The 23,945-nt window shown below is 39.1% G+C and overlaps 1 protein-coding gene across 5 annotated transcripts in view; it reads right to left on the bottom strand.

Annotated features, from left to right (window-relative positions):
* The window catches only part of TRPC7 (transient receptor potential cation channel subfamily C member 7), a 65,488-nt gene extending 42,109 nt beyond the window's left edge, over positions 1-23,379 (bottom strand). Inside the window, exons 1-2 of one of the 5 annotated variants that reach the window (XM_085236846.1) lie at positions 23,240-23,379; positions 16,128-16,905 (exon numbers count right to left, since the gene is read on the bottom strand). In XM_085236846.1, the coding sequence (XP_085092972.1) occupies positions 16,128-16,905; positions 23,240-23,241 (780 nt within the window). In that variant the 5' untranslated portion in view covers positions 23,242-23,379. Of the gene's footprint in view, positions 1-16,127; positions 16,906-20,400; positions 20,721-23,064; positions 23,220-23,239 lie in introns of those variants that run through there. The other 4 variants (XM_085236847.1, XM_085236848.1, XM_085236845.1 and 1 more) reach the window with 4 other exon arrangements.
* Positions 23,380-23,945: the final 566 nt, after the last annotated feature.

The raw sequence follows: 23,945 nt of genomic DNA, 5'->3' as shown, positions 1-23,945 counted from the left end.
GCTCTTGACAATGAACATTTTCTTGAATAAGATGGTTTAATAATTTTGCTATGGCTTTTGATGCTCATCTGATGCCCTCTCACAGACACACCTTGGTTATTATACTGTCACATGGGTTGAAGTCTGGTGTTTCCCAAGTCAGGTCCAAGTAACGCAACATCAATGCATTGCCTTTTAAAACATACGACTGTTTGTTGGCAATTGACAAAGCATCCACTTTATGGGTGTGCAAAACTGGGAAATGACCAGCCTCCAGTTTACCTCCTAAGGCTTGGAGTTTCGTGCAAGAAGATTTTCCAGGAGAACTGGAATTCACATTAGGTCCTTAAGGAAATGATGTAGAAAGTGTGGTTCCTGACTGTGCTTTGGGTTTCCCAGCCTGAGGTCTTTAGGAAAGCAAGATATCTACCTCAAGACACCTCTCAAGATTATCAGTTGCACGTAACCCAAAAGTGCTTCAGGGCCAGGATGGGAAATTCTTGCAGAAAATGAAACATACCATTTCTGATGAGTGTTTGTGGGAGCAGAGCCAGGGATGTATTCTACTGATAAGACCTTCTGTGAGAAGGAACTTGTAGGGCTACATTCCGCTATTTGCTCCAAATGTTGAAGGCTGGGTTTCCCATTTCCTTCTTGAGCACTGCAGTCATTCACCATGTTTCAATTCTGGTGCTCAAAAATGGAAGTCAGCAAGAACTTCCAACCTTCATTAGAAGGGACATAACATAACCACAAGCAAGTATTTATCTCCAGTAGAGCAGGAGCATGCCTCATAGAAGAAACAGGGACACCAAGTCTTGTTTAAAAAGGCTAAACTAGGACACAAACATATAAAATGTCTTATGACAGAAATGTACATTTGCATTTAAATCGACCACTTACGTATTTTGTGGAGATAGGGTTTGTGGAGTGAATGTTACCAAACTGTGCTCTGGTGTCAGATGTAAAAGAAAGATTGTACTATAAGGATTCAAAACTCTCCTCTCTAATCAATCCTGAGCTTTAATCTCTACATGCCAAGATGTTCTCTGTACTGAAACAGACTGGGAGAACAGACACCCAAAAGCAAACCTCAGCCTGAAAGTAACTGCAGGAGCTGTGAAGGACTGCAAATACAGATCTGAAATGGGGTGTAGGCTGAGAGTGAAGTACATAAGTGTCCCAGGTAATGGAGACACTTAATTAGCAGGTTTGAAAGAAACAAGATGAGAACTTTGCTGAACTGTAGTAACCTTCCCTATTTGTACACTGTTTACAAAGTTCACAAGCTTATCTCCTAGCCAGCATATTTCAGGTAATTCTCACCACCATTTCCACATCATCTGAACAACCAGTATGTATTAGCTCTCATTTTTCTTCTTCTGCTTCCTTTAAGGAAAGCAGTTTACTTTAGCAACTAGAAAAGTGCTTCTGAAGCAACTGTAAGTGGCAGGCTCCCAGCTGGAACACTCCATCACAATCCAGCTTTATTCACATCCCCTGCAAGCCCAGTGCTGTTTCTGATTTTGTACACTTGCAGACACCATGGATGATTTTTCTGTTCAAAATTATTTACTCAAATTGTAAGTGCACACGAGAAACAGAAGGATCTAACCAAGATACAAGATGTGTAAGAATGAAATAATAAAATACTTCCCAATCGATATGTAACTGGGCTGGAAAGCAGCTCACTGCTCTCAGGAGGCATCTCTCACGTGTCAAGGCAAAGCTCAGGGATCACTCATAGTGCTGTGCCTTCAACCTAGATTCCTCTTACAAAATCATTTATCATTTTGTGCTGGTTTCCATGATGTTCATGGTCAGCACAGAAATTCCTGCTCTGTTTGCTAATGAGAACACACACAGCACTCAGTGATTCTCCTATGACAATGCATCTCCCTTTGCAATTTTACAATATCATTTTTTTTAAAGCTAGAACATAAGAATTAAAGATTAGCTATTTCCTGCTTCTCCTGACACCGTTGTGCATGTGGAGTTAAAAATGTCTGATTCTGCTTTTTGAAAAGGCTGATGATGCTTGTCGTTCACTGCAATTTCTCTGAGTACCCTATTATTATCTGTTGATTATGTTCTAAGTGAACTCTGTCATATCTCTGCATCTGTTCCAAACCACCCAGATTTCTCCAGAAGAGGGCTCTTTCAGGTCACAGCGAAACAGCCTGAGTAAAAGTTGAGAAATGATGTAAAACATGAAGTAAAAGCAGTCATCTCTCTTGATTAGTTAACAAACACACACAAAACAAAATGAACAAAACAATCCAACAGCTATTTCCATAGAGTCCTTAGAGTTGGAAGGGACATTTAAAGGCCACCTAGTCCAACCTTCCTGAACAGAGACACCCACAGCCAGACCAGGTTACTCACAGCCTTGTCCAGCCTCATCCACCCCATCTCCAGACGACCTGTTCCAGATTTCAGTCACGTCAAGGATCAGAGAGGAACTTCCTCATCCAGAAGCGCTGACCTCTAAATGTCAGCTCTGCAGATGCATTTCCAGAAGCTAGAATCAATGATCCTTATGAGTCCCTCCTAACTCAAGTAGGAAGTAGCATCAATGGTTTGGGAGAAAGAGGATGAAGCCATTTTGTACACATCCTCAACCACCCTCAAGATCACCACTGAGCCCTTTGCCTTTTCAGTCCCAGGTTTAAGAGGATGTTGTAGGTTTTAGTCCTACTGATGCTGATGAAATACTTCCAAGCAATATGCTGAAACTTACATTTCACTTTTCTTTTTTCTCCTAGTTGTTTGTAGATAACTCACAGCACATTGGGCCACACAATGGCAAATGACACATGAATACAAAACAACCTGTACAAGTACACTAGTCATGAAAATCACTCTGTCACCATTTAGGATATTTAATTAAATTCACTCTGATAATTCCAAATAACACGCATAAAAAGCAAAGCAGGAAGCACAATCCATCACTGGATTTCCCAGGCAGAGATAATTCCCAGATTCCTGGGAAGTTTTTACTACTACCTTGTTCTTTAGTGCCTACTAAACATAGTCTAGGTGTCTAGAAAAGTGAATATCACAGATGAGTCACTCCTTAAATATACAACTATCTTACATACATATCTTGATCAGAATGATTTTTCCTATCACCTTATTAAAAAAATCACAGCCTACTGTTGTTTATCAATATATGTATTTCCCTGCTAAATGAAAGTCAAATAGGAAAAGGGGGAGTAGACTGGATAGCTAGGATGTCTAACTGTAACACAATGGAAACCACAGCAATAACAGCAAGATCCTAGGATGCAGCAAGTGAGGATCTGCTCAAATACAACATGAGCAGTAGCATGCACAGAAATAAAGAAACTGCTTACCTCCGGAAAGCCTGAGGTATACAGGGATCTCCTAGGAGGAGCCCTTACCTCCACTGCCAACCCTTAAATGAGGTCTGGAAAGGGGTGAATCCTGGCTCCACTCCTTCTGGGCACTCAGCTACATTGCATGCACCTGAGCTCCCCTGGGTTGGTCCTGCCTTCCCACCACGTGCTCCATCGCTGCTTCAGGCCCTGACTTGTATTTCTGCTACAGTATCATATTATCATATTATTATATTAAAACTCTGTCCTTTAAATATTGCCTATCCTGTAAACCTGTCCCACTGCATTGCAAGGGTTTCCACACAGGTCCAAGACTTCTGGAACTCACAGCCATGCACATTCCCCACCCATGACTGGGTCTGTCGTGGCACCAGAAAACATCTATGTGTTTCCAGTGCAGCCACAGATTAACTTGCTATATCCAATCTCTCCTTTGTGAGCAATGCAGGAGCAGTATATCTGGCAGTAAATCTGGCATTTCTGCCTAGCTTTAAATGTGCTGTGTTCTCAGCGTCTCCTTGAAGCTCTTGGCTCTCTCTGTTTAGTTTATGTCACACATACACATACATCATGGAGAGAAATATTGCATTGCTTGGATTATCATTTTGAGGAACAGCAGAAACAGAATAAAATGGAGAAGCAAATCTGTGAAAACCAGCAGAAAATGCCCCCAGATAACAATGCATGTAGAAAGAAAAGAAAGGCAAGAGAAAGGAGGGGGGAAGCCAATAATATTACATGCTAGATTTGAATCACGCTTTTTAAATAACAATCATGTCAAGTAGTCAAAGTGCTTAGAAATATTTACTAATTAGATTTCACATGAAAAATGCAAAAGCCAGCTAAGAAGCTGTTGGACCAATTTCCTTCTGGGTATTTACACAGTCTGTGACCAGCCATATGCTTCCAAAGGAAAAAGCACAAGGTCTGTAGGAGGGAAGGAAACAGGAAGAGATGCTAAGAAGGGCCCTAACACTGCTTCTTTCACCACGGTCACATCTCAGGGGCACTGAATCCATTCCCCAGAGCTCCACCGACTGTGCACATAAGTGCTGGTATCTTTGACTACAGCTGAGTGCATTTCTATTCTTCCCAGGCTAAATGCCTGTATGCATAGATGATGACAAGCCTCTACAATTAGTTTTCCAGACAGCACAACATCTAGTAGGTTTATGCTCTTGTGCTTTCTAAATGGTAGCACATCAGCAATTTTTTAGGAGCTTTGTGTCGTATCCAGTGGGCATATCTCTGAAAATGAAGCTAAGTGCTCATTTAAAGCATTTTACTCCTCAGGTACTTCTTGTTAAGCGTGTCTGGAGGTAGCAACAGATGCCACTTGTTCATTTTGCAGTGAACTAGACCTTGACTTCTTCACCCCCAAAGAGCATAATTTAATAAACAAGCTGTTCAGATGTAAGTTTGCCATTTCAAAAATGTTTCTGTGTTGTTTTCCAAACAGTTTGGTCCTTCCTAAATGGAGCAGAGATAAGGATGGCACCTGTCTGCTTCCTACAATGCTGGGCTGCAGTGGGGAGCTGCTGAGGAGCCATGCCTCAAGGCTAAGGGTGCTGTTAAATCCTGTAAGGGAGCGTTAGGAGACAACAAGAGATGTGTGCTACAAAAGAGCCCAAGGGCAAATCAGACAAAGCTGTGCTCACATTAGTTTTGGCCAAAGAAGTCCAGAAAAAAACAGTGTGCTATGAGTAAGGACCAAAAATTGTGCGGCTTCCAAGAAGCCATGAAAATATCATCCCATGCATCGCTGCAGGAATTTCAATGGCAGCTGCACTGAATGATTTATTGTTGGAGTGGCTTTTTTGTACCTCTTTTCTCCTCTCTAGGTCAGGCTTTCTGGCTGCAATTCATCTCTTCGTATGCACTGCAGAGGCTGATCTCTGAGACATCTCTCTTCAACGACGGAGTGGAGCTGTATGAAACCAACCCACCGACTCTGCAGTTCACCTTGGAGTTGTTCCCCAGCGGATACACCAACGTGTTAAAGAAGTTAGCTGAGGTGCTCTTAAAGATTTTCCACCGGGGAGTCAGGAAATCTCTTTAAAATTTCTTGTATTTTCACAGGTCTGGTGGTGGTTTGAGTAACCTTCTGCAGAAGTATATCATTAATGGTAGAGCAGATGTAATCTAACATTTATTATGTCGAGCAGAAGGCTGTTTCTTTTTCTTTTATTTTTTCCTCAGTAAAAACCTCGTTGTGCACTATAATTTATATCCATTATCGGTTCATAATACTGAATGCAGAGTAAAGCTTATTATTTAAAGTGATAAACACAGGAAAAAGATCCAGTAAATTGGTTTATCACTGAAAATTCCAAGAATTTTTGAGTGGGTATAGTCAAAAGCAGAAGAAATGTCCCCATCTTGTTTCTACTGTTTTTCCTCTCTGTTGTGTCTCTACCAGCAATTAATTTTGGGAAACTGTTTAAGTGATAAACACAGCTTCTGTAGGATAAAAACCAACAGGTCAGTTCTACATTTTCTTTCTGCCAATAAAACATTGGAACGTGCAAAACATTTCATTTTTATATTTTCTTTAAAGCCTCTTCCTATGCAATTTTTAAAACATATTTTTTACCATTTATCATGGCAAAATGTCTTATATGGGGAAGTAACTACAAGAATCTGTTCACATGATGATTGGAAAAAGCAATGTTTTGAGACTGAAGGCCATTCCCAAGTCATTAGCCAAAACTTCAGATTTCCTAGATTAAAAGATTTTAAAATCAATCCCCTCTACAATTTTTTAAAACACAGAATTTTTTTCTAGTTCAAATTTAAAATAAGTTTTATGTACACTGAAATTAATGTCTCTCTTGACTTACTGGAAGTTTTTACCCCAAATGGGGCATTAACCATTTTGAATAGGTATCATAGAAGTTGCTTGAAGGACACCTCCAGCTCCTGCACTCCTTTCCCACAATGTCACCCTCTTCCTGACAAGCCCTGTCACTGGGCACCTCTACAGTGCACGTGAGCACAGAAAAAATCAGTGTTATTCAGTGGAGAACAAAAGTCTTACTCCATTTCTCTGAAGATATTCAAATGCACTTAGAGCAGAAATGATGTTGGTTGGCAATATTTTTTTAAAAATCAGAGTATTTAAAATCTCGAGGCTGGCATAGAAGCTTTTCAGCATAATATGGCATTTTAATGCTTGATATCTTTCTCTTTCACATAACCTCAGCTGGTTTTCAAACACACATCACAAGTAAACCACATGCTTTTAATTGCTCAACAAATTAAAAGGTGGTTTTTACCTTCCTGCAGATTTTCTCAGACTCATTTGAATGCCTATGCTCAAACACCTGTTTCTAGAAGATAAACTATAGAGTCCCTGGATGTCACATAAACAGGACAGGCTGTTCAGAGGTATTAAGCAAATGCTTTGGTGTTCAAAGTGCAGGTAATACTTGCATTAGCAAAGGAAAGGGTCTGTTTCCCTGTGTCCTGTCATCAACAGCTTCTCTTTATAAAATACAAAGTACACATTTCAAGATAATACTCTGCTAATTCTCATGAAATGACACACTTGGCAATGAGTAATTTTCACACTACACTGGTGTAAAATTCTCTGCAACAAATTATATTCCAGGCAATTGGCATTTTTGATCACGTAAATGCCAAAAACAATAGACACTGAAGTACCTATCGCCAGTTTGTGCTAATGTAAAATTATTTGTATATCATTCCTGTTTATCCACAATCTAGTGGATAGTCTGCTTAGATGCAGTGGAGATGGGTTCATTATAATTATCTACAATAACAACAATTACAAACACAATGAGTGATAAACTAAATCACTTCCCATCTGCATCCACTTTGATATTGGACTTGAAATCCTCAGAATGCATTACTTCGTTTACATTCATTAATATGATATGAATTCCCTACAGTGCCTTGGATAAATGTACCTGACTTTATTCTCCCATCTGCCGATCTAATATTATTATTCCATTCAGAGCTATAGTCCTAATTATGCTCATTTGTAGTTGCAGTAGATATCCTTGCCCAACGTGAATAATAAGCAGCAGTCTTTGGAAACCAGATATCTTGCTCATAACAAATTGCTTGGCTCCTAACTATTCCCTAAAAACTGATGCTGGTATTAGCTGAAAGCTTGGGCATTTGATGTTTCTAATTAAACACAAAGCTTACCAATATTGTGTTACTCTGATAGTGCAATCGTGATAGCATCGTTTTCCATCTGTTTGCCTCGCTAATAATTTGATTTCATCTTTCTGAAAAATGTCTTCATCTTTGGTGCTCTAGAGTGTTCCCTCTTGGTAGCATTTAGTGCTGAGGGGAGGAGGGAGGGTAATTGTATTACTGTGTAATTTTAGACCTATAGCCATTCTGAAAAGAAAAAAAAAAATACCACTCTCTACAACGACTGCTAGTAAGGGCACACTCAAAGTCACAGAAACTCTGCAGGAGGATCTGGCGGCTGGCATGGGAAGGACCAACACATCTCTCCTCTCCTGTAGCAGCAGCCAGCTGCAGGTGGCAGGAACCCTGCCGGAGTTTCCACCGATAGATGCACCGAGTTGGAACACCAAGACTCATTTTGCCTTGCACGCTCAGTGGGTAAGAAAGGAAAACACTCTGTCTTTGTTAACTAAACTCAGGCAACTGGCCAAATTATTCCCCCTATTTATCACAGTGCTACTAGCAGCTGGCAGCAATGCCGGCAGACAACACGGGCTGCTCCTCTACGGAGACAGCAGGGACACAGCTGAGGCACAAATGAGAATCCCTCAGCAGCCAGGACTGGAGAGACAAAGATACACTGCTGTGGGATAGCCCAGGCCATTGGTAAAGTTTGTGGCAGAGCATGAATCCTACTGACCAAAACAACAGCTGATGGATTAGATTTCTCTGATGGATCTCTTCATCTGAGATGCAACAGATTGTTTCTCATTTATACAAAGTGAGGAACCTATAAGCAGCGCTCAGTGATCAGACCCACTGGTTTCACTGTACATAGTTCTTTTAAGAGGGAGGATGAAATCATGGTTTCAGCAAATCCCAAGAGGATATGACGGCCAAAGGAGCCATGATTTTACCAAGTACTGGAGTTTTTCTTCCACAATAAACCTATTACAAAATACAAAATTAATAATGTTGTGGAAGGCTGAAGTCTTTATAAGTAATTAAATTTTGAAATTATTTCTGAATTATTTGTTGCCTGATGTCAAAACACCTCACATTCCTCATCAACCCATCACAAGATGTATCATGCTTCACATTGACTACAAAAAATTCAGACATGGTCTGAATTTGAGACTCTCATATTCATTACCAAAAATTTTAGTTTTATAAAGAATAAAAAGGAGATTATTCATCTCTAAAGCCCTTTCTTCTTTTATATTAAAACACACAAAATTGCACTGTATAAGGTATTTTGCATTCAAATATATTTCAAGAAAATAATGGCTCAATAGAATTAGCACAGGACTACATATTTCCTCCAAACGGGTTTTTTTGAAGGGGACAAAATGAAAATATTCAGGTTTCTTACACTGACACATCTCTGGTTAGACCTGTTGAATCTTTTTTCCCATCCATTCTTTCAGTATTCCCAAGGGCTTGTTCCTCTACAAAGATCAGAACATTTCCCTGCAGAAAGTATTCCACTGACTTTTAAAGATTTCTCTTTCTTTTTCATGAACATCAGCCGGCAGATTTAGCAATAATGTCACTCAATCACCCAAAAAGTAGGCTAAATGATCTCGTAAGCAGTGACCAGGATCCAATTTTCTGCAGTTGCACAGTGAGTTGTGCTGTCACTAGAGTTACAGCTTTCATGAATAATGGTCTTACTTTTTCCAGCTGCAGATGTGGGTTGTAGGTGGCTGAGTTATACCCTTCACAGTGAATCAGAGCATCTACTACTCTGCTTTACAGTGAATAGATACAGACAGATGCTAACATACCTTCATGTTCACACATACAGATATATTTTTGAAGACGGTTCCAGGCACCAAAGCTTTGGCACTGACCAAACCCATTCTGAAAAGCTTTGGAGATTTTCTTCTCATGCAACGTTTTAAAACTATTTTGCTTGGGCAGTGTGCCAGAAAGAAAATGATTTAATCACAGAACAGGCATAGAGAAAGCACTCACAAGAACAGCTCCCCAAATACAGAGCATACTTCTTAATTTATACAAATCTAAATGGAACCATAGAAGAGAATTTTCTTAAAAAAAAAAAAAAAAAAAGGCAGAAGGATTCTTTATATACATTAATATATTTCAATTGTTCCTGCTATAAACCAATGCAAAATGTGGCTAATCAGTTTAGCTCTCAAGAAGAATCCAATTTACAATCTAATATTTATGGATTTGTGGTTGAAAAAGAACAGCACAGCAAATGAGTTCCTCACGTGCAGAGTCCCAGTCTGTGAGCAAAACACAAATTTCACTGTGAGGCTTAAATGTATTTTCCTTCTCCCAGGCTATTTCCACCGTCACACCTTATTTGCTCTCTTATTTTAATATTTAATTTCATCCAATAAATTAAAATTTTAATAACAGGAGCTTGTTTTCCTGCTTGATTCCTTCCTGTACCGTGAGCTGGATAATTGGTATGTATTTTAAAAGTGGGGAGAATTTTAAAAAAAGAAGCATATGTTTTAAGTGCACAGTTTTCAAGGCAGTGTAGATAAAAGGTTTTTAGGTAAGAGTGAAAAGAAAAAGGAAGACAGTTCTTTTCTTAAGCTAAAAAATACCAAACCACATCCTTGACCCCATCTCTAAGAACAAATAATGTTCTCATTAAAGATTGACCTGGAAATGTTCATATCCATCCCCCCACTCAAAACAAAAAGAGTTATAAGTTACTATTGTACCTTTACAAATAGCAGCTTTCATCACAAAAACAACTCTTTTGCCTTGTGCACTGAAGGTACATTTATCATTGTTTGGTTTTCATCTTTTTTTGCAGAGGTTATGCTTATTTGGGTAAAAGATTCACAACTTGAGCTCATCCTTTTGACACTGTGTACCAAGATGGCCTGAAAGGCAGCAAGGATTTCCCATTGAGGAGCCAAAGATATTGATGTAGCATAGAGCCAATAGGAGAAACAGAAGATGAGCTAATTAGAACCCAGATTACTCAGTAAGAAGCATCAGAAAGGGGTTTTCTGCCCAACCACATCAAAGGGCAGAGTCATCAAGCATTAATTTGAGATAAAGCTGAATAAACTGCTGGCCTGCTCTCTCAATTGGGAATTTAGCAATGAGACACAAGAGACAGCAGAGGAAAGGGATGCAATGAGAGGTGGTTTTCACTCCCAAGCAGCACTTTTTGGAGCAGTTGGCAGAGAACTCACAGAAGGAGAAATAGCAGGTCCTTTGCAGCTGTGCACAGACGTGGTGCAAAAAAAGACATCAGTTGGAAATAGTTGAAAATAATTTTTGGAAATTAATATTTTCAAAAGATTTTATGATGGTGGTGCTTGATTTTCAAAATAGGAGCTGAGTAAGACCAATGGTATTTGTGAAGGAGAAAATAAAAGCAGCAGTAAAAAGGAGTGAGTATATTCACTTAATGGAGACTTTAGAAGTTCCCTCTGTCTTCTCTTCCCAAAACTCAGCAAAGTGAAACAGCAAAGATAAGAAGGCTGCATATGTGAAAATGTGTCTTTTGTAAAAGAACAAATACTCTCTGGATGAAAGAAAAAGAAAAAAAAACAAAATAGCTGGAAAATTAAACAAAAAATTGGAAGATCAGATAAAAATACTAAGGCATCAGTAAGCATCTTGCTGAAATAATAAGTATCACTAATAAAAGGCGTCAGAAGGAAGATGCATGCCAGAGAGAATATCGAAGCAAGGGATTATGGAGGAATAAAAGGATCACTCACGGAAGAGTTGGTCAGAGTAGAAAAAAAGTTATTGATTTACAAGAGTGTTCATGAAGTTAATTAGGAAGATTCCCACAGAATGTCTTTATTTTCATGGGAATGAAAATAAACTTAGGGAATGCCTCCAGGCAGTCCTGAGAGCAAAAATGCCAAAGAGATTCTTCTGTTTGGACAGAACTGCAGCTTTTCAGCAAGATATAATCAGATACACCAGTGCATATTGTCTTGCAGCAGCAGTACTATCACTCAGTGTAGGGTCTGGTTCAAATTCCACGTTAGCAGGGATAAAGCAAGAAATGCATAGGAATTTTACAAGGTTATTTTTCTTACAGTGTTTTGCTCAAGCACATTCTATTAACGATCTAGGTAGAAAAAAGTAGTACTGAGTTACAGGAGCAAAAGTTTCATTGCAGGAATGCCAGATCATCCCTAACTGATACATGCCATTAAGTCTCCTGGGATGTTTTGCCATTCTTTTTGGTTCCCTGAGGGTTCATGGCTTTGAGTCTCAGCTGTCTCACATTACTGTAGCCCCACTGAAATGACAAGCAGTTCCTAGCAGGCATATCTCTGTAGGCAGCTACACACTTGACTTGCTGCCACACAAGCCATTGCTCCCCATAAATAGGGCAGCAGCCAGGCACAGCCCATCAACCAGCTGAGCCTGGATGTGCCACATACACACACAGACAGGATAAGGTCACTTTTGGATCTTGAAATCTTTTAGAAAAGCACTGCAGTCAATCAAAGAGCATCAGCAAGAGATATAGCAGCTAGAAACGAAACATGTGCTATAGTAAATGAACAGAGAGTGCTGGTAGGATTGACAAACAAAGAGCACACACCATATGTCTTCCAGGTGGTGGTTTTGATCACACCTTCAGTAATATTTTAGTCAACAGGATCTGAGAACTTATTTACCGCATACAATTCATGAAATTTTCCACAGCCTCCTTCGTGATTCTGTAATTTAATTTGTCTGGATTGCTAAATGGTATGAATTGGCTGATTGTCTTCACCACTCAAAGCATGTTGTGTATTTTGGAGCATGCCAGGCTGCAAAACAAACCTGGGTGTGGGTTGGGATCCCATCAGAAACGGTAGTGCTCCATCACAGCTTGAAAAAAAGAGCAAACAGAGCTACTGCTGTTTCTCTCAGTTTGCAGGATGTGAAGTGTTGTAATAAGCCTGATGCTGCCTTTTAGTTGCAAGGTGCAAACATTTCTGCAGACTGTTTGCTAGAAAGCTTATCTCCAAAAGGAGATCAGTGGACACACAAAAATGATTCTATTGACTCTGCTATTAATATCTCAGACGTAGAAGAGTCACCTGGTTGTGAAGAGCCAATATCTGTGAAGAAAGCTGCATCCAGCTTCATGCCAAGGTGACATGAGGAAGATTGATTTCCCTGGACTGGAGAGAAGAGCAGCCTTTACCAGCTGGATTCACAGGCAATGTCATATTTGTGTGGACAAATCCTGCCTATGTTATTCACACTGGAAGCTTACTTGCATGAGCAAAACAAACAGAATTCACTGATCGAAGACAGAAGGATTACTTGCTTTATGACTCATGCTCAAGGTCTGCCAACTTTGAAAGAAATGGGAGTGTACATAGATCTTTCAGTTTGAGTAAAAGCACAGCCTTCCCCTGGAGCTTCAGATACTTAACACCTCCTTTTATAGCCAGCTGTGTTTAACACTCAGCTCTACTTAGAAGCTGTAAAATATCTTAGCACAATACGAGATGTATGCAATATGTACAAAGACTGGGAGGTATTCTGAAATTTCAAGAATCAAGAATTGGTGACTTTCCTGCCTGCTTTGTTTTTAGGCTAACTGCCAGGTCATTTAATGCACTCTAATTGCGAGTATTCTCAGCAGAAACAACCAGTACAATAATTTTTGGGAGAGGACGATATTCTGATTGAATTACATATTTTTGGACTCACGGAATACGTCCCTGAAAGCAGTTTGTTTTCTCATGCTTATAAGGAAGCTTTTTAGTTTTTTGTTTGTTCGTTTGTTTGTTTGTTTTTGAGGGAGGACTTTGACATTAGAGAATTTAAAGTTAAAAAATTAAATCATTTCTAGATAAATGTAACTTTTTTTTTCCCCTTATAAATAAGCCTTGCAAAAATCAGATTTGCTTGAAATAATGGCTTATTCGAGAGTATGCATTTACTATAGATAGCTGGACAGATTGTCATCTTCTGCAGTTTCGTCTCAGCTTGACTGGAAAAGCACTGATTTAACCAATAGTCAATCTGCTCCAATAAAACCAATGGCATTGATCAACTCTGTCAGTTTCCACCTTTCTTCAAGTTCTGAGTCTTCATTGTTACTGCTCCTTTCAACATGGGGGAATTTACATTGTAAATGGCTGCCTTGATCTTCCTTCTGAGCCCAAATCAACACATCAAGAAAGCAGTTCAATAGGGCAGTATATCCACCCAGATTGATAACCAGAACATCTACTCTCAATACTAAAGACCTATTGATCAGTCAGCAGAATTGCTGCCAAAGGTCAGCAGTGAGATTGTATCATATGTCCAGGCTTCCATTTTAACCTCAATAATACTCCTATGAATGGTGCATTAGAGATTGAGGGCAGCAAGCAGCAGGTGAGAGGCTCTGCATTTATATTTTAATTATCTCATGCTAAGAGTTTCTTCAGAGGTAGGTGATCTAGCCCTTAATTACTATTTCTTCACCTACATTATTACAATCTTACTTGTGTCCTTCAGTTTCAAGGACTTTTTGTTCCTCTTGAAAACTGTATTGTTAAGACTGCACATAATTACCTAATTCAAAATAATTCCAAGTGATAATTCTATACAGTTGTGGAGCACTGATGGTAACTACAGAACCTCAGCAATACAAAGTATGAAGTTGTGGAAAATATTATTTTAAGATGCACACAAAAGAAGACCTCTGGAGCTTGTTTGATTTCATATATTCTTCCTAATTTATGGACTTCTTAAATACATCTCCAGTGAATGCATTCTTTTCTAGAAATAAATTCTCAAAATGTCATGTTCTGTGAAAAAAGCCTCTGCTGTATTCTGTGCCACATTGATTATGTTAATAAGAATAAATATTTCTGAATACATACATAAATTTGATTTTCATCTACAGCAAAGTACATCATAATCTTGAGATATTCATTATTTCTAGAAATGGCAATATATTAAAAGAATATTAAAAATATGAAGTAAACTACTGGGTCAGATTAACTTCAGAGGTACCTGATTAATATACACGTGTTTTGCACAGAACCTTCTCACTGGGCAGCAAAATTGAAAAACATTCCTGAAAATACAATAAACTGGTGAACCTTGTCTAGTCATTTTCCTGTCTTGATTTATTCACATCCATTTGTCAGCCTGGGGAGATGGAGGCTAACCATCACGAGACTATTCAGCATTCCATCTCGTTTGCTCCTGGAGGATTCATGTACCTGCCAATGCCAGTCTAGACTACGCTGGCGGCTCTATGAACAAAAGGAGGGATTCTGGTAGATTTGCATTTCTTCAGCAAGACTCTTATCAGAGCTGACAGGCACGCAATACTGAGACTGCTCATGCTCTGCACAAGGAGATAGTCCTCAACTGAGAAGAAGAAGGAACGTTAATGAGATATTAATGTTGTTAACAATTTGGGTGAACCCACATGGTTTCACACCAAAGTAACCCTCGCTTAAGCAGCTCTCAGAAAACTCAGTGAGACTTCTTCTAGGACAGATTAAAAAAAAAAAAAAACTCTCTTATAAACTGTTGTGTTCTTCCAATTCTGATTCATTAGGGGGAAAAAAAGGACTTTGTAAGATTTTGCCCTAATTTTATTGCCTAAAAGGTCCATGGTTTTTGTATTTTTCCGCTTGTTATAGACTTACTACACTGTTTCAAAGGTAACAGCTTGAGAGAATGTTCTTGTCAGATTTAGATTAGCAATCATGTAGCTATAAGTCATGAAATGGATGCTTTAACACTTGAATAGTTTTCTAAATTAAAAATAATGGATTTCTGGCTGGCATTCTACCCCAGTTTACTCACAATATATGCTTTATTACCCCAGTGTCATTGATCGTGATTGTAGCTGCACAATAGTTGTTAAGTCAGAAAACAGCTTCAAGTTGATGACTGAACCAGTGAAAATGAGTTTTCTCATGACTAATTTATTTTATAAAGGGAGACAATGCTATTTATGAGATGTAAATGACTTAGAGAAATAATGCAAATGACATTGGACATTTACAAACTCATTATGATAATGCAAATGTTGAATAACTTGTCAGAGAGTTCTGCAAGTTCCACTGTTGTTTGGCATGGTAATTGACTTCATAACAATTTCTTTATAATTTATCCCCCCCTTTTTAATGAAGTTCATCATACAGAGATGGAATACTCAACCATTAAGATGAAATGCAATTTTAATTACTTTGCAGAAAACCAAAAGTGCTTAATTTATACCTTTTATCATTGGAACAGAACTAGATGTTCTGGATTCTCAATCAATTACACCAGATTCTAGAGCTCTGCCTCTAAAAATACATTGCCTACTTAAAAAGACTTACCTTTCTTACAGGAGCTGAGTCTTCATTTTTGGAATAAAATAATTTTATTCCTGCTTCAAACTAAAGATTCTAAGCAATCATAGAGTACAATATAAAAATTCCCAGTAAGGACAGCACTGATGCAATATGCAATATTCAGTTCCAAATACTTATTAGCTGCAGAATGCCTAATGATCTGGATCTGTGTGTTGTGAACACATATAGACAGATTCTATACTTTCTGTTTCCTCCCCCCAAGAGTGCAAGACACAACTTGATCAAATGTGTGAAATACACACTGGAAGTACACTGAACACATCTGACCACGAAAAATGCCATGCAAGTAAGTTACCTTAAATTCAGTTTCAATGTTGGCTAGTCTGGCCAATTCATTGCTTAATTCTAAAGCAGTAAGGACGGGGTCTTCGCTGGAAAGAGACAAGTAAGCAGCGCTGGCTAATCCTTTGTAGGCATTCATTCTCGATCGAGAGTGACTAAAGGAGTCTTTCCTCTGCTTCTCAATACATTCATTGCACTTGCAAAAATAGTCATGTGGCCTTTCAATCCGTGCACCTTTTAGAAGTAAGATGTGAACAATTTCATACTCCTGGCAGTGGGCTGCAAGTATGATAGGGGTAATGTCATGGGAAAACCTAGTTCCATCTTCATCGTAGGCGTAAAAATCGTCATCTCTCAGTTCCTGCTCAAGGGGACTGAGTGTGAGACGCTGCCCTTGTGCAAAGGCGGGATGGTTCAGTATTGCTTCCACTATGCGCACGTATCCTTTACTGATGGCTAACAAAAGCGCATCCCCAACTCGAGCTAGATTCTCCTTTTTGAGGAGGAGCTCCGTCACTTCCAAATGCTCATTCCCTACAGCTAACTGTAGGGCATTTTGTCCCATATAATCAACACAATTGAAGTTCAAGGTTTTGGACTCCTCCAGCATTTTTCGCACGACTGGAATGTTGCCATATTCTGCAGAATCAAGAAAGCGTTCCTCCTCTGCAGTCAGGCTGGTGCCTTTCTCATTGAACATGTAGGCTGGGCCCCGGATGGCCTGCCTGCGGCCCTTCTCCCTAAGGGTTGTGTGCCTTCGATGCATGTTTTTATAATTGCTGTTTCTCAACCTGGAAAACAAACAAACAAACAAAAAAAAAAAAAAAACAACACAAAAGAACATAAGTTACGCTTTTGAAGATTCATAACTCCACGTAACTTGAAGTTGGAAATGCATTGTTATGATCTGATCTTGCTGGCTTTGTATGCTCTGAGCCAGACATTTAAAATAATTTAGGATACCTATGGAATAAAGAATATTTTCTCCTGGATAACAGGCAAGTCTTTTCCTGACCTACAACATTCTGGATTTCAGCAATAACGCCAAGAACATCCTTAGTTTAAGAACTTAATTTAAAAAACAGTGCAAATACATTATTTTTTCTTGTTTGTTTAGGAACTGTATCCATAACATAGTATTTCTCTAAATTACTCTTAATGAGGTAAGCTAAAGAAGGTTAGCACATCAATAGCTCTTGTGCCAGACCAATAAACTATATTCTATAAACTTAAAAAATATGCATCCAGTTTTGAACACATAATAACATATAATAACAGGAATAAATATGTTGCATTCCGCTAAGTTTCAGCTGGCACAAACAAACCACCTTTTCATTCACTGCTTGTTTCCATGCTACATAATACCATTTTTCTCTTTCTAGACCTAGAGTAGTTTAATGAATGACTGTCTAATTTTCATGTTGAAATACAGTTTGGCAGCTACTCTAAATACAATTACTCAAATCCAGAGACCAATATTGTAAAGCACAGGTATAATTCCTCATTTCAGGATCACTCCTCAGAAGGAAGCTTACTGAGAGCTACGATGCAGATATCTGACTACCAACAGAAAACAAAGGAAGGAACAGATCAGAAGGGGTCATTAGTTTCTCCACTGATTATGTGGCTGAAATGCCTTCATTTGGAGTTGGTTGGATGAAGCCAAACTATTCTATGCCATCTTCTCTGGAACCTCCAAAGAAAATTATGCTGTGTATAACTGGGCTCAGAGGGGAAGTAGCACCCTCTTGTATAAAACCAGCAGAAATCCTAAATCTCCTCATGCTTTTGAAGCATTCACAATTTGCATTCAGTACCATCTTACTGTTGCTCTTTTTACATTTTACTGCAATAGCATTTCAACAAAATCATGGTCCCTCTGTTAGGTTCCAAGCACATGAAGTTAATTTCCACCTTCAAAGAATGCAAAGCATGACTAAGAAGGTAAAAACAAAACCACTTTCACAAATGCCATTTGCACTCAATCCAATTGCAAATCCTAAATCACTTGGGTAAAATTTTCAGGAGCATGTAAGCTGCAGCAGGCAGATGTAAGAAATAAGCAGGTGTTAACGCTCAGTGGGTGGCAAAGGTTCATCTTTCCACACCCCATCTGTTCTCCAAGTCAGTTTTGACCTTCACTCAATGAAAAGTTCATGTGTTGCTCTGAAAAATTACTAATGGAGTTTGAAAGTACTGTCATGAGTGACAAGAGGGAAAGGAGCCAGGAGACACATTGCCTTCAGTATTATGTTCTTCAGGAGAAGAAAAGAATAAGGGAAGTAAGACAAAAAATAGAATAGTAGAGGATATAATTGTAATAGCTGTTTCATGCAAGAGAAATTCCACTGGCCTCTTCTGATCTTCAAAAAGCATTTATTTTTATGTTCTAAAAATGCTGTATGATAAAATAACTGGCAAACGTACATTTGTTGTTATATTTAATGGTTAGCATTGGAAGCATCCAAGCAATTTGGAGCAATTCCAGCAGTGAGAAACATATTAGATATTCTGCTCAGTGTCCAATACATTCTTGATATATACATATACATACGCACACACATACATATAAATGTTTATATAGCTTTTTTTCTCCTGACAGGTGAGGCACAAAAAACCCACAAAACTACAGTAATACTACCACTGGACAACTGAAAATTTTGCCTGAAAAAGGAGGTTAGAGTTTAGCCTAGAGCTAATTCACACCAGTCTGTTGTATACGTAATAACATGCCAAAAAAAGGACCTTCATTTCATTTCCTTCAAGTCAGAGACTATACTGGTTTCATACAGTTTCTAGCAACAGAAATTATATAGAAAAAGATGAAACAGAAAAGAATACAAGATCAAAAAAATAATAAGAATAATATACAACCTTGTACTTATAATACATGTTCAACAGGGTTGTCCCTGCAGCTCAGAGTTAATCTCCACTGCCTAGAGAAAGGGGAAAAAGCACCATAATTCAGAGGGCTTCACCTCAGATGAATTATGACCTCTAGTCATAGGGCATGAGCACGGAAGATCAATATCTCTGCCACTGCACTTTATAGAGAGCAGGAGATGAATAAAAAATTATACTTTTAACTTTGAATGATTTCATGAGGAATGCTCAGCTATCAACTCCTGTTCTGAAAAGAAAGTTGTAATTATGTTTGACACGATCACTGAATCGTGATAGAGAAGTGGCAGTGTGAAGAGTAATTTATGCATCATCAAAGCATCTTGGAAACCCAACCCTTCTATAAAGTCATGACTGTACTCAGCACATTTTTCTATTCTGCTTTTCAGTCATGTGCAGGCAGTTTCAGAACTAATCATATTTACAGAGTGTGTGTAATGTCTTCCTAAAAAAAAAAAAAACTAAAAAGCAATTGTAAATTGATTGCATTTATCTTACCATTTCTGTATAAAGGGGTATTGAAATGTCCTCTTTATGAAATTTGTGCATTTTACTGAGACAGTTAGTGATCAAGCTCATCAAGCACTGCAATTAAATATTGTATTTTTTTCTAGGAAAGAATGCCAGTGTATGCAGTGTTTTAGAGATAAAGTGTTCTGGGAAACAGAAATGGGCCCATGTACTGCTTGCAGCAATGTACATCCAGCTTTATACAGCTGAGGGAGCCATAAGATGTCTGGACTCCTGTGGTGAGTAGAGAAGAAAAACCATTTCTGTACTGATGTAGCTTTTAACAAATCATCTTCTGGGAATATCCCAGCTCCTAATTAAAGTGGCTTAGTGTAGGTCCTTGCAGCTTGCACTGAAGTTACTAGGAGCTGAGACACTCAACGCCTCACATGGGAACATGGCATAACATGGCTTGTTCTAGTGAGGTGTCACTGAAAACACTGTTGAAGATGAAGATCTTCCTTTCACAACCAAATTCCCTTAACTGGTTAAGTGCCAGATGTGTGGGACAAGGGAAAGAGAGAAGAAACTGGGCTGCTTCATTTTGAGCATATCCTAGCAAAGGGGTTGTCTTCTTGACCCTCCCTTTCGCAGTGCTCCCATTTACACCATGCAGGGTCTTCTGCCAACTCTTTTGTCCCGTACAGTATGTTCCTGTATAGTGAAAGCAACTGTGAAGCAGCCAGACTACCACCTATTGCTCAGGCTTGGAGAAAAATTTCAAAGGTACTTTGAAAGAGAACTTTGAAAGTACATGGGACAGGTTGAATGGTATCTACTTGAGTAGATACACTTGAAGCTTGAATAGGTGTTGAAATCAATGGGTATTTTTGTTTGAGGTAAGTCTGGAAATCTCAGATGATGTCAGCTTTTACCTGACTAAAAGCCTAAATGTTGAGCAGGGCATTTTTAGGAACTTAAGGACTCTGGTTATTCTTTGGATTTCCTTTTGGTGGAGAGAAGCTGGCAGGAGTCTTCTGTGTACTCTTTCAGCTGCTCTCTTTGTCCTGAAACTTCAACAAAAATCTAGGATAAATAAACATTACTATGAGCCACACTAAGTAAAACAACCATGAGGGTAGGCATTGATAAGACATTGACTCTGCCAGGGTGAAAAGGTTAAAATGGTTTCTGAAAACCATTTTAAAAATGTAACTTTTTAGTTCCTGAGGAGACTCAGAAACTGGCAGTTTGGAAATTCACTCTTATTTTAATTTCTACTTACACCAATATTTTTAAAAAATAATCAGGGCACAAAAAGACTGTAGAATCCCTGAGGGCTCTTTGAAATGGTCACAGATTTTAGGCATCAAATGGACCATTTTTGTGTACTGAACATTCCTTCCACACACACATATAAAACCAAATAGTTTAACGACGCTCCAGAAATATGAACAAAAATTAAGGATATTAAGGTTTATGACAAGAAACAAATAGATATATACAAATTAATCAATTTTAAAGAGTATATTAAATTGCTCTGAGCAAAAATAAGTGTTATATCTTTATGATAAAAAATGATAGCATGTTTTGAAGCAGACCCCAACTTCAGGGGACAACCGCAGACTGAACTCAAACTTCAAATATTTTTATATATGCAACAGGCTGGAGTTTCAAATGCTGCATAGGTGTTTATTACCAGATCTCTCTCAGATCCTCATTTTTTTCCAATATCTTAAATAATCCTCTAAATCTTACCTTAAATTGGGACATTATCCTTTTAATCAAAAGTTTTAAGTGCCATTTTTCATATACTGCTGACTTACTATGCGTACTGATACTGTGCATATCATTTGGTATGGCTGGTTTTGATTAACAACAGATTATGCTTAAGCTTTCTATGCTTTGAAATGCAAAAAACCCTTTTGTTTATTTAGTCTTGAGATAGCTAAAACTATGACAACACTGTTAGCAATGTGGTTCCTGTCCTATATGAAAAGTTACATGTGTATCCAGGAGTAACTAATGGAATATTTTAACTCAGTTCACGCAGTCATGGTGCGGGGTGGGGAGGAAGGTGGTACATGCCCAATAAATACTGGAGAAATTCATTCATTTGCAGAATAGTCCTTCAAAGCAGTTGCAGAAAGAAATGTCCCCTCCTCCACCATTCCCACTGCTCATAGATAAAGGAAAATGATATTTCAAGGTCAATCTCTGAAAAGAGGCCTTGAGGAAATACAGGTGCAAATAGCAAATCCACACTTTCTGAAATCTCTGTGAGAAATGGCATGGTAAGATACATTCAGGTATACAAACCAGGTCTTACATGTCATTAAAGGATGTTGATGAATTATACACACTAACTTCCATAATCTTCTTGTCATAAAGCATGAGGTCTGAGCCCAGTATCCCAAAAACACTGAGAGAGCACTGAATCTTTATTGGCACCTAAACTCTAATATCTCCCTGAACTCCTCGCTGGTTTAAAGCAGGTAGCTCTGCCCTGTGGTTTGAGAAAAAGGAAATGGAATATGACTTTTACCAGATATTTTTCACACACACACACACACACACACACACACAAAGAAAATAAATAGATAAAAATTAATTGCTTCTTAGCTGTTTCCCCTTCCCATAATTTAAGAATCAGCATGTTCTTTCCCATTCCAAAGAAAACTCATCAACACAAGTCTTTAATGCTAGAAGAGGCTGTGAAATAATCATCTTGTTCTTATATTCAATTTACTCTTGCTTTATAACATATTTTCAGGGTTATTTTCCACATTCCTTATTGCTCATAGATAGTATTGAAAATATCTGATTATTGCAAAGCTATTACAGAATCCTTGTGAGATATATCAAAATCAGCTCTACTCTGACGTTGTCTCCAGCTGTTCATTCATTAACATGTTTGGCCACCAGATGAACTGCCATGAAGGGAATCTGTTATTGTAAATAAACAAATATACCTTGCTTGTTGAATTAGGACTAATTCATCCTCTCTGTTGAAGCACTTCAAAAGTGAAGCTGAGATCACACCCAGAACACAACAGAGGAATACCTTCTCATTCATAAATTTTTACTACTGACAGCAATAATGAATTTTTTTTTCTAATTGTGCAAGCAGGGGGCAGTGTAATGCTGGATTTGAAAAAACAGTTCTATTAAAAAAAAAAGAAAGAAAGAAAGAAAAAAGAAAAAAGAAAAAAGAAAGAAAAAAAGAAAATCTCAGTTCGGAGTGCATTTTGTTTTTCCCAATTGCTGCACCCTTTTCACTTGCTCACTTGATATTTGTCACAAGATAAGAAAAAACATGAAAAGACTCCTGACACTCAGACCCAGCAAGCTGAAACAGACATGATACCATGTTAAATTTTAAGATGTGTCATTTTTCCCCTTTTTATTTTGGTCAAACTGTCTCCAAGACAAGCAAACCCTTAAAAAAAATTCACCCAGCTATAGGAGAAGATAACAACCTAGCTCCAAACCATACATCCAGCAACAAGCAGCAAACCCTTACAGGTACATTAAAACCAAGCAGTTTTCACAAATTCCAAGAGTAGAAAGCCAAACCGATTGCACTCACAGCCACCCACCCATCTCAATGCCAGCCCGGACCCAGGTTCATGGAAGACTGAGCCACACCGAGACATCTCCATTCCCAACAAAACTTCCTAGGGCACAACTACGGACTGGTATTGGAGCCAGACTAAAAGAGAACCGGCTCCGGAAGAAGCAGAACCCGCTGCTCGCCGCTCCGCAGCAGCTTACATGTGCGCGTCGGGCCGGCTCGGCTTCACTCAGAGGCGCGGGGCGCTGCGCGGTGCTGCGCGGACGCGGCCCCCCATGGCGGCGCTGCTGGCGCTGTCCGTGGTGCTGAAGCGGCACTCAGCCGTGCCGGACGGGGCGGGAGATGAGCGCTGCGCGGTCGAGGCGGCTCCTCATCCTTATCTCCAACTGGGGCTGAGCAACCCGGGAGCGCAGGAAATTTGCTTCCTCAGGAAAAGCCTTGGCATGTAAGTTACGTTGTCCTCCCCGTCTTCCTTCCCTCCCTTCCCACGCCGTCCTCCTCCTGTAGGTGTAGATTTGATGTTTTTCAGCACGCCCCTTTGTCGTCCGGAGCTGTGCAAGTGCCCTCGAGCTCTACCAAGGGCTGCCCCAAAGGAGGCGTGGCCAAAGAGTCCTCCTGGGGAGGGCAGAGCTGCCTGCGGGCCGCCCAGCGGGGCGGGGGGCTTTCACAGGATTCACGTCTGCCTCATCCTACTGTGCTGTCCCCTCTGCTTGTCTGCCTGCCGTGTCCAGGTTGAGATCGTTTTCTGCATTTCCTAGGAAGGCTTGTCTCGCGGGGGGTGGCCCGAAGAGGGGTGCGGATGTTTACGATGGTGGTAAAAGGGAGGGAGGAGAGGGAAATGAAATTAACAGGCAAAAAAAATAAATAAATAAATTAAAAAAATCAATCAATAGACACTCAGCTGTC

The sequence above is a fragment of the Meleagris gallopavo genome, chromosome 15 (assembly GCF_905368555.1).
Source record: "Meleagris gallopavo chromosome 15, MGAL_WU_HG_1.1, whole genome shotgun sequence".
NCBI classification, from domain to species: domain Eukaryota; kingdom Metazoa; phylum Chordata; class Aves; order Galliformes; family Phasianidae; genus Meleagris; species Meleagris gallopavo.
Note: the sequence above shows the minus strand (reverse complement) of the source record. Positions and strands in the feature narration are given on the sequence as shown.